The 14,853-nt window shown below is 37.5% G+C and overlaps 1 protein-coding gene across 1 annotated transcript in view; it reads left to right on the top strand.

Annotated features, from left to right (window-relative positions):
* Positions 1-14,853, top strand: part of ANKRD42 (ankyrin repeat domain 42) — a 1,245,350-nt gene that overhangs the window by 573,038 nt on the left and 657,459 nt on the right. The window contains exon 5 of the mRNA XM_044071151.1: positions 4,904-5,039. Coding sequence (XP_043927086.1) covers positions 4,904-5,039 — 136 coding nt within the window. The remainder of the gene's footprint in view (positions 1-4,903; positions 5,040-14,853) is intronic.

Here is a 14,853-nt window from a genome sequence, read left to right on the forward strand (position 1 = left end):
AGGAGACAGATGTAAGGTTCTTGTGATTATGAGGGCAAATAACAAGTGCTAAATGTTCATGTTTGTAACTTTGGGGGGGATACTCACTTGTTCAGAATGTAGAAGAACAGGAAGACTTTACTCAGCTGGTACTGTAAAAAATGTGGTAGGCCAGAAGGAAGGGAAATCTACCACAGCTGAAAGAAAGAATGTCAAAGCTTTTAGAAGAGTAAGAATGGACACAATGAAAAATAATAAAGACATTTAACAGTGGCTCAATGATTAAGGTTTCTGTCTTACAGGTTCGGGGTCTTTGGTTCAATCTAATCTTTGATGAGTGTCTGTTTGGACTGTCTGGCAGTTAGCACAGAGTATTAAATCTCTGAAATGTTAATAGCCTTCATTTGCTTACTGTGTGACATTCAGCAAGTCATTTAGCCAAACAGTTCTCTGAGGCAATTCGGAAATTAAGCTAGGCTCCTCAGTGGTCTCCTGAACCACAAGCCTAGTAATTACTTATGAACCAAAAACTCAGCTAGAAAGTGATGTCACTTACAACTTCCAAAAGCTAGGGTGGTCTTTCTTTGTTAAAATTTAGGGCACAGGGAAAGCTACAAAGACTGGTGAATTCAGGAATCTTCTGTAGACTTCTGCAGATTGAGTGGAAAACTCCAGCTTGCTGGGTTGAAGAAAGATAAACCACAAGAAGTATGAATATGGAGGAAGTGTGAGGTAATGGCTAATTGAGGTTGCATACTAAATAGCTGCACAGGATAGAAAATATTTTCAGTTCCCTAGCTGGGTGAGGAACATTTTATGCAACTTGACCTCTACAAACATACTATCAAACAAACCCAGATAAAGCTTCAAGGCAATTACTGATCATGAGCATACACAAAGGAGTGCTCAAGTACAGTAATATGGTTTTAGAGTAATGACCTTGTCAACTGCACTTTATAAGGTAGTGGATCAAATACTACTGGGAACTCTAAACATGCAATACTTCCCAGATGGCATATTGGTAACAGGCCACCATAATAAAGTCTGCATGAGCAATTTAAAATAAGTTCTAGGAGGTCTATGGGAGTATGGACACTGATTCATTTGAGACAATACTAACTTCTTTGAAGAGGAAATATTATACAGATTGACATCATATAAATTAATGGCTGTGCTAAAAGCCACCTAGGACTACACATGTTTAACAGCAGCTTTCCTACCATGGCCTGGTTAATTATTGTTATAGAATGCTGCCTACTCATTATTTGGTGTTATTGCACTGAATGAATGAGTGAATTAACATGGGAATGGAAATGTTGTTGCATACTGAACTTTCAAGTGAAAAAGGACGATTGCATTAGGTGATAGGAGGTAATTGTGCACTTTGATCCAACTATGCTCATACAGTCAGCATCTGATGCTTCATGTTATGAATTAGTATCATTTCACTAAGCAGTTTCCAGGATAGCACAAAAAGACCCATTACTTTTGCAATTCATTCATCAAGAAAATTATACCTGGAATGACCAAGAAGCTGTATGCATACCTTTCAAATGTCTTGAATTTCTCAGAACATTCAGATTTATACCTATGCATACCTTTCAAATATCTTGAATTTCTCAGAATGTTCAAATTTATACCTCTTATTTTTGGTCTGTTCCTCATGAAATGTGTGGTTTTCTGGCAAATTATTAAGTATTGAAGCCACTAAATAATGACATACATTTGATTATGACTTCGTATCCTTCAGGATATTTATTAATGCACACAAAACCTGTTATTCTAACAGTTTTCAGTATTTAAACTCTGCCCCTGATTTTGGGCCCTTGCCCCCCTGTTATTTTTGTCTTTGTCCAGATTTCTTGTGCTAAAAGGTTAAAAGATATGGCTGTACGAGTGATTTATTAAATTCTCTATGAGATAATCTTGCAGAAGTATTGCACATTTAGCCTTTAAAATTGTTGGTTTTGAAGTCTTACGTCTCTTCTCTTGTGCAAACAAAAGAAAGGCAGGACACTGCTATACGAATTCTTTTAATGCACCAAATAATCCACAGGTTAGCGCTTTCGGGATAAAACCCTTCTTCAGACATTTTAAAAATCATTATCAAACAATTATATACATTACAGATGATGAAACAAAATTTAAAAGAACCAATCAAATGTTAAAAGCATTTAGTAAAAAACACGCCTCTTTTAACATTTGATTGGTTCTTTTAAATTTTGTTTCATCATCTGTAATGTATATAATTGTTTGATAATGATTTTTAAAATGTCTGAAGAAGGGTTTTATCCCGAAAGCGCTAACCTGTGGATTATTTGGTGCATTAAATAAATATAGCAGTGTCCTGCCTTTCTTTTGTTTGCAGTTTCCATTTTTGTCAGGCGGACTTTGGCATTAGTACGGTTATTTTGTTTTGTTGTCTCTTCTCTTGTAAATGCAACTTTAGCTACTCTATGTGTTGTATATTATTACTATTGTTCTGTTTTCTATTTAGAAGGGTGTTATATTCTGCTAGAATATATCTCCTCAAAGAATTGCTTGGTGTTTACTGTTCAAATCTGTGCTTTTTTAATCTTCTCACTTGAAATACTGTATTATTTACTGAAGAAATATCTTAGTTATACTTTTTAATGATATCATGCTACTGAATGTGGGTTGTGGCTGAAAAGAGTCAGATGACCAGCCTACCTAGCTAATTATAAGATAAAAAATAACAAAAAAAAAAAAAATAGATTTTGCAGCTATTTACATGTATGTACATTTACAATGACAGTTGATCAGCGACTATTAATTTCAGCTTCTTAGTCCACAGTAAGGAATTCCACAAATTTACAAAGCCAAATTACACTGTTGATCTGTGCATTTTTTTGGGGGGGAGGGATCTCACTTTCTTATGACATTGAAGACCTATACAGCATTGCAGTACTGAAAGACTGCACGTAAAACTGAATGGCACAGCAGCCAGCACTATAGATCCATCTGGCACACATTGTACATTATTGGTAGTAGAACACCTGTCAGTTACCATTATGAATATTCACAGAAAGATTCAAAATTATCCTGTGCTGTTCAAAGTGTATTAGCTGGTAAGGATGGCCAAGGAGTGGAACAAGGTTTAGGAAACTCTTGTGGCTGGATAGCAAATGTGATCTGTGTCAGGTTATATTACTGTGTGACTCTGTGGTGGCTACAGACATATACACTTTGCAGGGCCTTTTGCAGATAATGTATTCCTCATTAATTTGGACTCTCATTCAAACTACCTTGAATTAGTTTGCATAGAATTAGCTACTTCAAATAAAAACATTAGAGATCTAGGAATGATATTCATGAGAAATGCATTGCCTGAACAAATTGTGAAAAATAACTGGCCATCTTCATATCAGATGAATTTAAGACATTCATGAAACAAAATGGGATAACACAATTCACTACGACATACCATTGTTAGAGGGAGTGAGAGAGAAATTCATACAGTCTTTAAAGCAATAAAAACTATGAGTATAGATCGGACTATTTCTTTGTTGTTGTTCATGTACAGAAATGCTACGCATGCAACCACAGATAAGACATCTGCCATGGCATTTCTGGAAAGAGACTTAATTAAATATCAGTAAATATGCAATATCTAGAACAATCACTGGAAAATCCAGTTCGGTGCTTTTAAAATTATGCATGGAAAACCTTAAAAACATTTGACACTGACCAGCATGTTTTGGTAAGATACTACTGAAATGCCACCCAGGCCAAATTGCTGCAAGGACTGAATACTGGAAAAGATATCTGGAGAAGAACTTTAATGAGAAGCAACTTGCCAGTCATTGTACCACACTGGAAAGGATTTCAGTCAGACCTCCAGTGATTTTAGCAATGGATGCTGATTGCAAATGTTTAATCTTTGGTTACATATGTTGATTGTTTCTAAATGTGTGTATGTGTGTATCCATTTGAGATCTTCAGACATTGGATGTAGCTATTTGAAAATATATTTTTCTGAAGGGATACATAATATACTATAACTGTAGGTGTAATTTCCGTTATTCAGTTCGTCTGCTGAGACAGTGTCCAGTTCTCCTACTTTATCAGGTAATAAAATATTAATTTACTGCACTGTAACTTTGTGCTGCTGAAATGAGACTTGGATGTACAACACTAAGTAGATTTTCCAGTGATTGTTCTAGATATTGCATATTTGTTTATATTTAATTATGTCTTTGTCTCCCCATTGTCTGCCAGTTATCAGCCCTCCCATAACCTTACTGCCCCCTTTTTTCCCAGTTGATGAAAGACAGTCAAAAGAGGCCATCATCTTGGATGTCATCAGAATTTTTCTTCTTGCCCCAATCCTTCCATGGAAAGCTGATTTGCATGCTCAGAGATGTGAGAGCCTGCTATGCTTTCTTCAGTGGATGTGCACATTCCCACACATGACTCATAGAATCTTCTGATACTAACACAACCAAGAAAGTTCAGCACTCGTTTCATGACTGTGTCTTTCTCTGGTTTCTGAATAGTGAATGTAAATAATTATAATAATAAAATAAAAACCCTCTAGCTGCAACAGGACAGGAGCCTGGCAGACTTTCTGTCCACCCTGAGTCATTATCTAAATGCCCAAAGGTTACATCTGCAAAGGCTTTTTCATACAGGACAAGTCATGATAGAGAAAAGGTAGGAAAAATATCTGAAAAAGGTTGCACAATGAAATAGAGACAAATGGCTCAATCTTGGTAAGGCAGCATACAAGTAGATTAGCTGAGAGTAGGAAAAGAAGAGTTTATCCTAAACATTTTTCCATTTCTGTGGACAGTATTATGGATAATCAATATGATGCATGGCAAATTCTGATAATATTCTCTTAATTCCAAAAGCAGGAGAAAGTAATGTATCAAGCAGTGGTACTACATTTTCTTTCTTACAGGACACAGATGTAGCAGACAAGAATGGCTGGAGGCCTGTTCATTATGCTGCTTTTCATGGACGACTAGGTTGCTTACAACTGCTTGTTAGATGGGGAGCCAGCACAGATGAAGTGGATCAGAATGGAAATACTCCAGGTACAAAAAGTAACATTACAACTCCATATGGAATTTTCTTATCGCTTTTAATAAATGGCAGTAGTTATATTCTGGGAAATAGAAACAGCTTTAGAATATTTAAACTATTATATATAGTTTTTACATTCCTTCTGCTCTACATGGAGTTTGGTGCCCTAAATAACAATTTAAAATCCTGTTTCTAGGGTCTACTATGTTATTTTTACCTGCTGGGCCTACTGACCATCAAGTTCTCTCTATCAGCTATACCTATTTATTTTCTTATCTTGGAGTTTTCCTGTGAAGGTGAGAGCTAGTTGGGGAGGCCATCATATAAGAAGTCTTAGCAGTGAATTGTGTCCTTGTCAGCATCCCTGCAATAAGGATATGTTTATTAGGCCTCTCCTCTGAGAGACTGTGTCATTGGATTACCATGGACCACCTTCCAGACCTGATGAATACATCCTTCTTCCCCTACCAGCTCCATCAAACTCACCAGTCGCTAATCAAACTGAGGTCACCTGGGCCATAGTTGTGGCCTTATCTATTAATGCCATTGGAGTTATCCTGCTATTTTGTTATTTTGTTTAAATTTCAAGGCACTTGCTACAATTCGGGTGTTTGCATATTTTTTGCGATTTAACTCTGAGAAGCAGTTTTTAAGAAATAAGACACAGTGAGGTATGTCTTATTGTCTGATAAGAGTATCCTTATGGGGTATAACAAAGCATGAAGTAGTTGCATAAAGTGCCTTTTATGTTATGGATATGCTTCTTTCAGATCATAAGCTATAGGTTGTCTTATTCTGATTATCAAATGGGTTTTGTTTTGTATGTGTTTTTGTGATTTTTATTTGTGTGTGTTTGTACTTTTTCATTCGTTTTCATTTTTCAGACCTGTAAATAAGATTGATCCTTGGGTATTTTAATAAGTGTGCAGCTTTATTGATATGAAGTTGTATACCCTACTTATATAATCATCATCAGAAGGATTTAAACTGGAGATAGATGGGAAATACATAGTTAATAAAGGGGTGGCTTATCTCAATCAGACTATGAGATAAGCCATCAAACATTACAGTGTTGCAAATTTATGTTCCATTTACATATACTGAAAAAGATAATGTTGAATAGCTTTATGAGGATCTGCAGAAACTTTGTAACTTATGCCAAAAAATATGTAATGCTAAATTTGGTAGTCATAGTACATACATCTGGATTAATGGGCATGTTTGACCTTGGAGTACAGAATGAAATAGGAAACTGACTAGTAAAAATCTGCCAAGACAATTCACTGGTCATAGCAAACACCGTCTTTTAGCAGGTTAGGAGATGGCTTTACATATGGATATCACCATATGGTCATTACAGAAATGACTGACTATATACTTTACAGTTAGAGATGGAAGAGCTTTGTTCAGTCTTCAAAAACAAGACCTGTAGTTGACTGTGGTTCAGATCATCAGCTTCTTATTGCAAAGTGTAGAATTAAGTTAAAGAAAACAAGAAAGGCATCTAACCCAGGGAGATATGAGATCAAAACTATTCTAAATGAATATGTAATGTAGGTGAAGAAAAGATTCAAGGGATTAAAATGGTAGACAGAGCACCTTAAGAACTATGAACAGAAATTTGTGATATTGCCAGTTAGTAGCATAAAAGTATTCCAAATCAAAAGAAAATAAAAAAGGCAAATTAGCTGCCTGTGGGGGCTTTAGAAGCAACTAAGAAAAGAAGGAGAGCACAATTTAATGGAATAGATAATGGAATATAGAGTCTTAATGAATAATCATAAGGAATCAGGCACATTTAAATGAGCAGTGCAAAGAACTAGAACAAGACAGAACAGGAAAGGCAAGATATATTTTCAAGAATGTTGGTGATATTAAAAGAAACTTCTAGTAAAGATTAACATAGAAAAAAAAAAAGATGGCAGACCCCTTACAAAAACAGAAAATATTAAGAAGAGCTTTCAGAAGTGTGCAGAAGTATATTAGAAGGATCCTAACATTGTTGATGCAGACTATGGAGTGTTCACTCTCCAGGATGTCTTACTCTAGATCAGAGAAGTTAAATGGCCTTAGATATCTCATAAACAATATGGGTGGGTGGTTTGGCATAATGGTTAAGGTCTTCATCTCAAAGACACAAGGTGCATGATTTGATTCTAACCTTAAATAATTGGCTAGGCTTAAAATGGCCTTTCAGGGCAGTTAGCGTAGTATTCATCTATCAACCTATATTAACCAGACCGACCCTTGTCCTTCCAGACCCCAGTGCAGCTAGTACAGGCAGACTTGCCAAATTTTACTTGCAGAGCAGTGTCCAGAGAAGTTTAAATGCATGAGGTCCTTTGGATGCTGGAAAGCACATAAATGTCATAGAAATGTTGGTAGTGTTTCCAACCTTAAAAGTTCTTCACCACTTATGGTCTTCAGGTCCTATGGTTTGGGAGCGAGCCTTACAGTATTTTCTCATGCTTCAGGCCTCATTCATACATTGTGTCAAAGCAAAACATAGTGGTAGACAGACTTGGCACATCAAAGATGGGCCTTCACAAGTGGAAACTCAGGACAGAGATCTACCTAGATTTGGTCCAGATGTAGGGAACACTTCAAATAGTTCTGTTCATCAGACAGGTGGAAAATTCTATTTGAGCTGTGCTTGGAGGACAGATGCATTCTTGTTCCCTTGGATGGGAATGTTATTTTATATATTTCCACCCTTTCCACTGGTATCCAAGGTACTTCTCATGATTCAGAAAGAATTTCCAAAGATCAATGTGGTAACTTCCTTTTGGCTCAGGTAAAGTTGGTTCTCTCTTTTAATGGACTTGACCAAGGGCAATTCTCACAAACATCCTCAAATTCTGGATCTGATCACACAGTGTCAGAGTGACTGGTGCACCCCATTTTAGAGCAATTGCTACTGATGGCCTGGATGATTATGTATTGAAACTTTTTAGGCACAGGGTCCATGAAGATGTGCAGTAGGTATCAAAGGAGGCAAGAAAGCCTATAACTAGAAACTCTTATGTTTTTAAGTGGAAGAGGTTTTCTAGGTGGTACCTAACTGATATCAGAGGGTGTAGTATGGAGTTTACCACACTGGTTCTTAAATATATTTGTGAGCTACTCAGCAATGGCTTACCTTATGGCTTATGCATCTATCAAGGTGTATCTTGCAGCCATCGCAGCTTGTCTGCCCATGGATCCTTCTCTTTCATCTCTGTCTCTCTCTTTCCCTCTCTTTTTTTTTTTCTTCTCTTTCATCTCTTTTTGTGGTCAAAATTGTTTATGAAATGGTTTTCCAAGATAGTTGCACACTGATCAACAGTTTAATTTCAGCTCTTTCAATGTGGAAAAAGAAACTGATAGATAAGGGCCAGTAATTCTTCCTGTTTTAATAAAAGTCAGTTACTGGCTAGTAAGCACACTGCCTGGATACTAGCAAAAAAGAAACATAGCAAGCCTGAAAGAAAATCAACTAGAAAAGTGAGGAGAAAACACTGACTGGGAAGAATAATGCTGCTGCTCTGCAAAAAGAAGGTCAAGCTCCATCTTTAGTAAAAGCAATGACTTCCATTAATTTAGAGGAAAAAGTAATTCAAAAATACTCGGAGCTTATTATTATAAATGAAATGCTAAAATAGTATATCAACTCAAATAAAAGGCTGGAAAATGGAAGAAGCTTTAAACAGCTATTCAGATGAACAGATAAAACTACAAAAATCAGAGGTCAAAATGAAGAAAAGGCTGGCTGAGTATGAGACTACTCAAGCTTTTTAAGGAAAATGGTAGAATTAGACGACAGTACAGAGAAAATCTGAGATTTTCTGCTGTATCAGAGGAACTGGAAGGAACATACTGTTAATTTTATGAAAGCACAGAAAAATAACTGGCCTGGTATTCCACAGCATGATTTGTTAATTGAAAGGGCACATCATGTGTATGCTCCAGACCTGGCCATGAAAAAAAACACCCAAGACCTGTATTGGTAAAGATACAGTCATGCCAGCAAAAAAAAAGTTGATCCTGACAAAACTGTAGCAGAAGGCCATAATATTAAAAATTGAAGAAAGTAGAGTGTTTGTGTAAAATGATTATTCATTGTACACCAGGAAGAAGAGAAGCAAATGTATCCCAGCAGTCAGGGCATGTAGAGAGGCAGGTGTAAGATTCAAGCTGCTGTATCCAGCTGTCTTTGGAATATGTTTTCCTGGAGGGTCAAGGTATTTTTGATGCAGAACAAGCTAAGGAGGAAATACAAAAGTATTTCCAACAAAACGTGAGCCATCAAACATAAGGGGATTCTGCTTTTTATACTTCTGATCATAAAGCTCATAGAGAGACTTTGCCAGTGAAACCGTTTCCAGTGTTCCAAAGGAAATACTTGGGAGACAGAAGAAAGCACAGGAGTTGACTAGAAGAATCAGGAGTTCCTTGGACTTGAACCAGAGTCTAGATTTGGGAGATGGAGATGAACAGGAAGAAGACCAGCAACACTGAAATTAATGAATAAATGTGAGATTGCAAAGCATCAGTCACATTTGTGAAATATGTCTTTTACAGGAAAAAGTGGCTGAGAAAGTTGAGATTTTTTTTACTTTGTTAAACGTGTGTGTGTGTGTGTGTGTGTGTGTGTGTGTGTGTGTGTGTGTGTGTGTGTGTGTGTGTGAGTGAGTGAGTGTTGGGGGAGGAGTGACAGGCATATACCTTACTTTATGTCATTAATATTTGGAAGGACACTAAAAGAAAAAAAGAGAAAGTAACTGTGTGTAAAACATTTTTTTATTATAAACAGTATTTTTATAAAACATTTCATGATATAAATTTCATGTTATATAACAAAGTATTTTCAGTGGTTGTTGTATGTGATAATGTTTTAAGAAATGTAGGTATTACAATGTAAAAAGAGAAGAAAGACTGAACAAAAGAACGTTTAAGTTAATAGGCTGTAATCTTGGGCTATTAGGATGAAGGATGGGATGTAAAAGTGCACTGACTGTAATATATGTAGCGATGAAATACTTTCTTTTATTGAATGTCTGGATTAATGCCCTTGGCTTACTCTAATGACAAGTTTTTGTTTAAGCAAGTGTTTTTTTAATGAGAGACCACAGTGTGATGAATAATTTCTCTTTAGCAAATACATTCTCAGTGTAAAATGAGAAGTATATTCTGTTCTTATATTTCCATGGAAACAAGCTGACTAAAGGTGAAACGATAAATCAAGAGGTGTGGACATTGTTTACTGAGAAAAATGTAGAATTAAAAAGTACAAGGTCAAGCAGCTCAGCAAAAAATTAATTAATTAATTAATTAAATACATTGAATAAATAAATAAACAAACAAAATATAAGGTTTGAAATTATTGGAAGTGGATAAGAGATAGCATATTTTCCACTAACTAAATACTTTAATGTATTTACTAGAACAATGTATGATTTAGTTTTTTAAAAGATAGCCAATGCACTTTTTAAAGCTAAAAGTTAGTGTTTTCTGAAAGTATATATGCTGTTTTCACATCTGGGAGGGAAATAAAGATAAGACAAGAGCAGAAAGCAATTATTGTAACTAGGAGCACAGGCTACATATGCTGTAGAATGGATAACCTTACCTTTAGGTTAGTTAATGCCTGTTGGTGTAGCTGTCTATTTGGGACAATTGTTATTATCATGAGGGTTAAACTTCACTTTTTTATAATGTACATAATTGTATGTGTTTGTTTTAATATGTTATGGGATGTGGGTTTTTTTGAGGGTTTTCATTAAAACAGAAAGTCTTATAATATGTGACATGTTCAAATAGAGATGACAAGAAACAACTGTATAAAGGATCAGCCTGTCAAACATTAGTGGGTGTATGTAACACAAAAGCTGGAAATAGACATTAAAAAAGTTGTAATGTATAATAGGTGGGAATAATAACTTCTTATAATAGCTAGACTAAACATATTATTTTGGAATGGGAATGGCCTCACAGGTATAAACAAAAACGTTAGAGTATTGAATTATATTAATAAAGATTGCAAATTGAAATGGTACAGGAGGTATATTTAGAAAGAAGTGAGCATGTAAATTTGATAAAGAAAGGATTTCCGGTTGGAAAAAAAAAGAAAAGATAGTAATGGTAGAATCTGATGTTGTCTCTTTTGTTAAATCCCCAACCAAAGGATCTTGGATTCAACCTCAAATCTGACTTCAGCCCCTTCTAAAGACTTGGATCCACAGTCAAGCTCCTTCCTGTACCCACAATTCTCTTTTTTAGTTAGAATTACCTCAGATTTCATTTGCTGCTTCAGTGAATGGATGTTCTCTCCATAGCTTGGGCATTTGGAGTGCTTTTGGGTAAATATTATCTTTATAATTTTTAATAGATACACTGTTTTGGTTCTTCATCCCTTCTCTACTTCATTTATGCACACACACACACACACACACACACACACACACACACACACACACACACACATATATGTATATAGGTTTACTATCAATATCTCGAAATTCACAATAAAAACAATACTAAATACTGAAGTCTTTAACTGAATCTACAACTACCCGAATGGCCCTATTATCGAAAAAAATAGCCGTTAATGCTGAAAATGTCGACAATGACATTTTACGGCATTAACAACAAAGCCACCTGTACCTCAACTCCCTAATCCCTACACCTAACTTCCTGTGTATGCAGGGGAGCAAGCCCCCTACACCCCCCAATTTATTATTCCAACTCCGAGCTCGCACTACAGTGAGGAAAGGGATGCATTTCCCTAACTGCACTGTACCGCAATCCCTTTACAGGAGTGAACGTTATATTTGCGAATGCACAGTCCATTTGCAATTGTACCATTCACTCATGTAACCTGCCGAAATATGAAGTATTCGAACATCTGTTGTTCGAAAACTTCATAGTCGTGCAATTGCATGGCAACATTTCAATAGTAAACCACACACACACAGATATATATATATATATATATATATATATATATATATATATATATATATATATATACTTCAAATGTTGGAAACAGGAATGCTGAATGCTCAAAAGTGCAAACATGCTTTGTAAATAAAGTCAACACTGAGCAAATGTCGACTTTGAGCAAAACAACCTGCACTTCGGGACATCTACGAACGTTTTGAAGGGGGCACCCCCTCCTGCTACTTATATATGCAAACTCCAAGATCGCAGTACAGTGAGAAAAAGGGTACTTTTCTCGATCTCCACTATAGTGCGAACTCCACTCAAAATGCTGAATTTACAGTAGTGAAAGCACACTAGCATTTGCTGTTGTGAATTTGGCATCTTTTTTATGTTCATACAAATCTTTGAAAACATACTTTTACATATATGAGTGTCGCAGAATTCAGCCATGACATTTTAAAGGTTCATCATATATATATATATATATATATATATATATATATATATATATAGATATATATATATATATATATATATATATATATATATATATATATATATAGTCTCTTACCATACATCACTTCAACTTCTTCATCTTCTTCTTCCGCTTGGTTTTCCTCCTTCCAAAAAGCCTCCTGCAAAGGCTAAGGGGGATTCATCTATCAAAGACAAAGAGAGTAGGAAATGATCCCCTGATTGCTGTCCCTCTACATTTTTGGGTTTAACTCCACCTGAGAACATTTCTAAACCATCAGATCTGTCAGGTCCATCATATCTGACAAAGTCAAAATTGAAATATCCAGTTCACTGCTCCTCCACCTTAACTCTGGAGCCAATTTCTTCTTGGATCCATCCACCCTTCCTTTAAGACACTCTGAAAAGAACTTCCAGGCCACCGTCTAGCTTACTGTCTCTCAGGTCATCTAGGAACCTAACCAAAGCTGATGTGGACAGGATGATGAGGAAATTTCTCCAGGCCCAGAATCAGTTGGGACTTATACTGGCTCAGCTCCCATCGCACTCAACCCAGTTGTTGACTTCTTCTCTGATCCAACCATTGGTTTCAGAGCCATCTGGCCAGAGAATTCTGAGTCTGTCTATGTCAGATCAAAAGGCTTGAGCTTCTTTGACTCCACTGATGTCTCTTATCCAGTCAGCACTAACCATGTTGGAGCTGGAGGACTCCCAGAGCTGAAGAATCAACACTGGATCTGGGGGGGGTTACTGTCAAGTCCAATGACATCAAAGCCATCTCTGCTTCTTGGACCCTCGGCGCTGGACAGCTCAGCTGTGACTTTTGCCTCGAGGCATTTTCAGGGTGATGCTCTGAGACTTCCTGGACAGTTGTTTTCAGCTCCTGCCAGGGTGGCCCTTGTTTCTTCTATGTCTTTGGCCTTTGAGGTAGTAGAAAGAGCTTTCTCTACCTCTGCGGATAAGACATACTTGCCCCCCTTGGGCCCACCCCTTCCATAACTGTCTGTTGTCGTCTTGGAACCTGTACATCCTGTCACATCAGGGCAGCCAGCGCATACAGGCCTTGAGACAGTACTCTTTCAGGACTCAGCTCACACTTCCAAGTCCTGTCTGGAGCATCCCAACAGGGTGCCCCTTCAGAAGTGTACATGCAAGAGGAGGCACTTAGATTCCTCACAGGAATCTCTGGCAGAAGACAATAACTTCAGGTGGAAGAGTCACCCTGAACACCCCTTGAAGATGTCTCCTTCGGTGAAATACTCAAGCTTTTGAGCCAGAAAGGTGGTTGGTATTCGTATCCCCCCTTCCCAAGAGGAGTCAGTGTTTATTGAGGCCTTCAGAGCTGGCTCAGCTATGTCCTGGGTAGTTCCTCCTATGGAGGAGATGGTGGACCTCATCTCCCACTGATCATGGAAAAGTCTGTATGTTATTGAGCCAATTCCTAAAAGACCTGATAAGTATTTGGTTGCACCTAAGGATCTGACCCACTGGAGCAAAGGTCCCTCAGTAGATGCTATAGTGGTAGCAGCTGCCACCAGGAAAGAACTTCTCATCAAAGTTCTACTGTCCATGCCCCCACTAGAGAGTCCATGGCATTGGTCAGGTTTGGGAAGTGTGTATATGTGTCAATGACCTTTGATCTCAGTTCGCTGAGCTATTTGGCACATATCACAAGATTTCAGAGGGACTTGATCAAGGAGTTTTCTGGTATCTTCTCTGGGTCCATGTCTGCAGAGTATGAGAAGACCGTTTCTTCTCAACTGGCCACCCTGCAGTCCCTATCAAACACCACTATGAGACTTATTTCCCATGCCTCAGAAGGTGCTTTGAAAGCTGCAGATTCAGGAATAGCTGCAAGATGGCATTCATGGATGTGCTTCTGTGACTTTGTAGAGCCTTTCAAGTCATCATTCATAAATTCTTTCTTGATGGAGCTACCTTATTTGGCCCCAAGGTTAAAAGAACCCTGTCTAGGAGTGAACAAGACAGGAAAACCTTTTCTGCTGTAGGGATCCCTTTTCCAGGAATCAAACAGTTGTCAGGAAAATGTGGTTCTGGAAGTTACAAGGCTCTTCCCATGAGTCTTATGGGGACAGATCCCCCTGTGGCAGATGGGGGAACTCCCATAAGAGATGATGCCTTCATGGCAGAGGAGGCCCCCCAAAATAAGGGTTTTAGAGGTACATTCTCTGTGAAATCCTATCAGTGCTCCTGAAGGGTTACCCAACTATTGCTTTTGCACTCTGGAGGCAGTTGGGGACACTTGTCCCTCCACCCACAAACTTGGGCAGCCATCACACTTCAGTGTAGTGCATTATTTCCAGGGGTTATCACAAACCCTTTTCCCTACAGCACCCCCCCCCCATAACTCTACCAAACTTCCTGATATTCCGTCTGGTCACAGAAAAGCCGCAGCTGTAGAAATAGAAA

The sequence above is a fragment of the Protopterus annectens genome, chromosome 5.part0, assembly GCF_019279795.1.
Source record: "Protopterus annectens isolate FY-2018-M chromosome 5.part0, PAN1.0, whole genome shotgun sequence".
NCBI classification, from domain to species: domain Eukaryota; kingdom Metazoa; phylum Chordata; order Ceratodontiformes; family Protopteridae; genus Protopterus; species Protopterus annectens.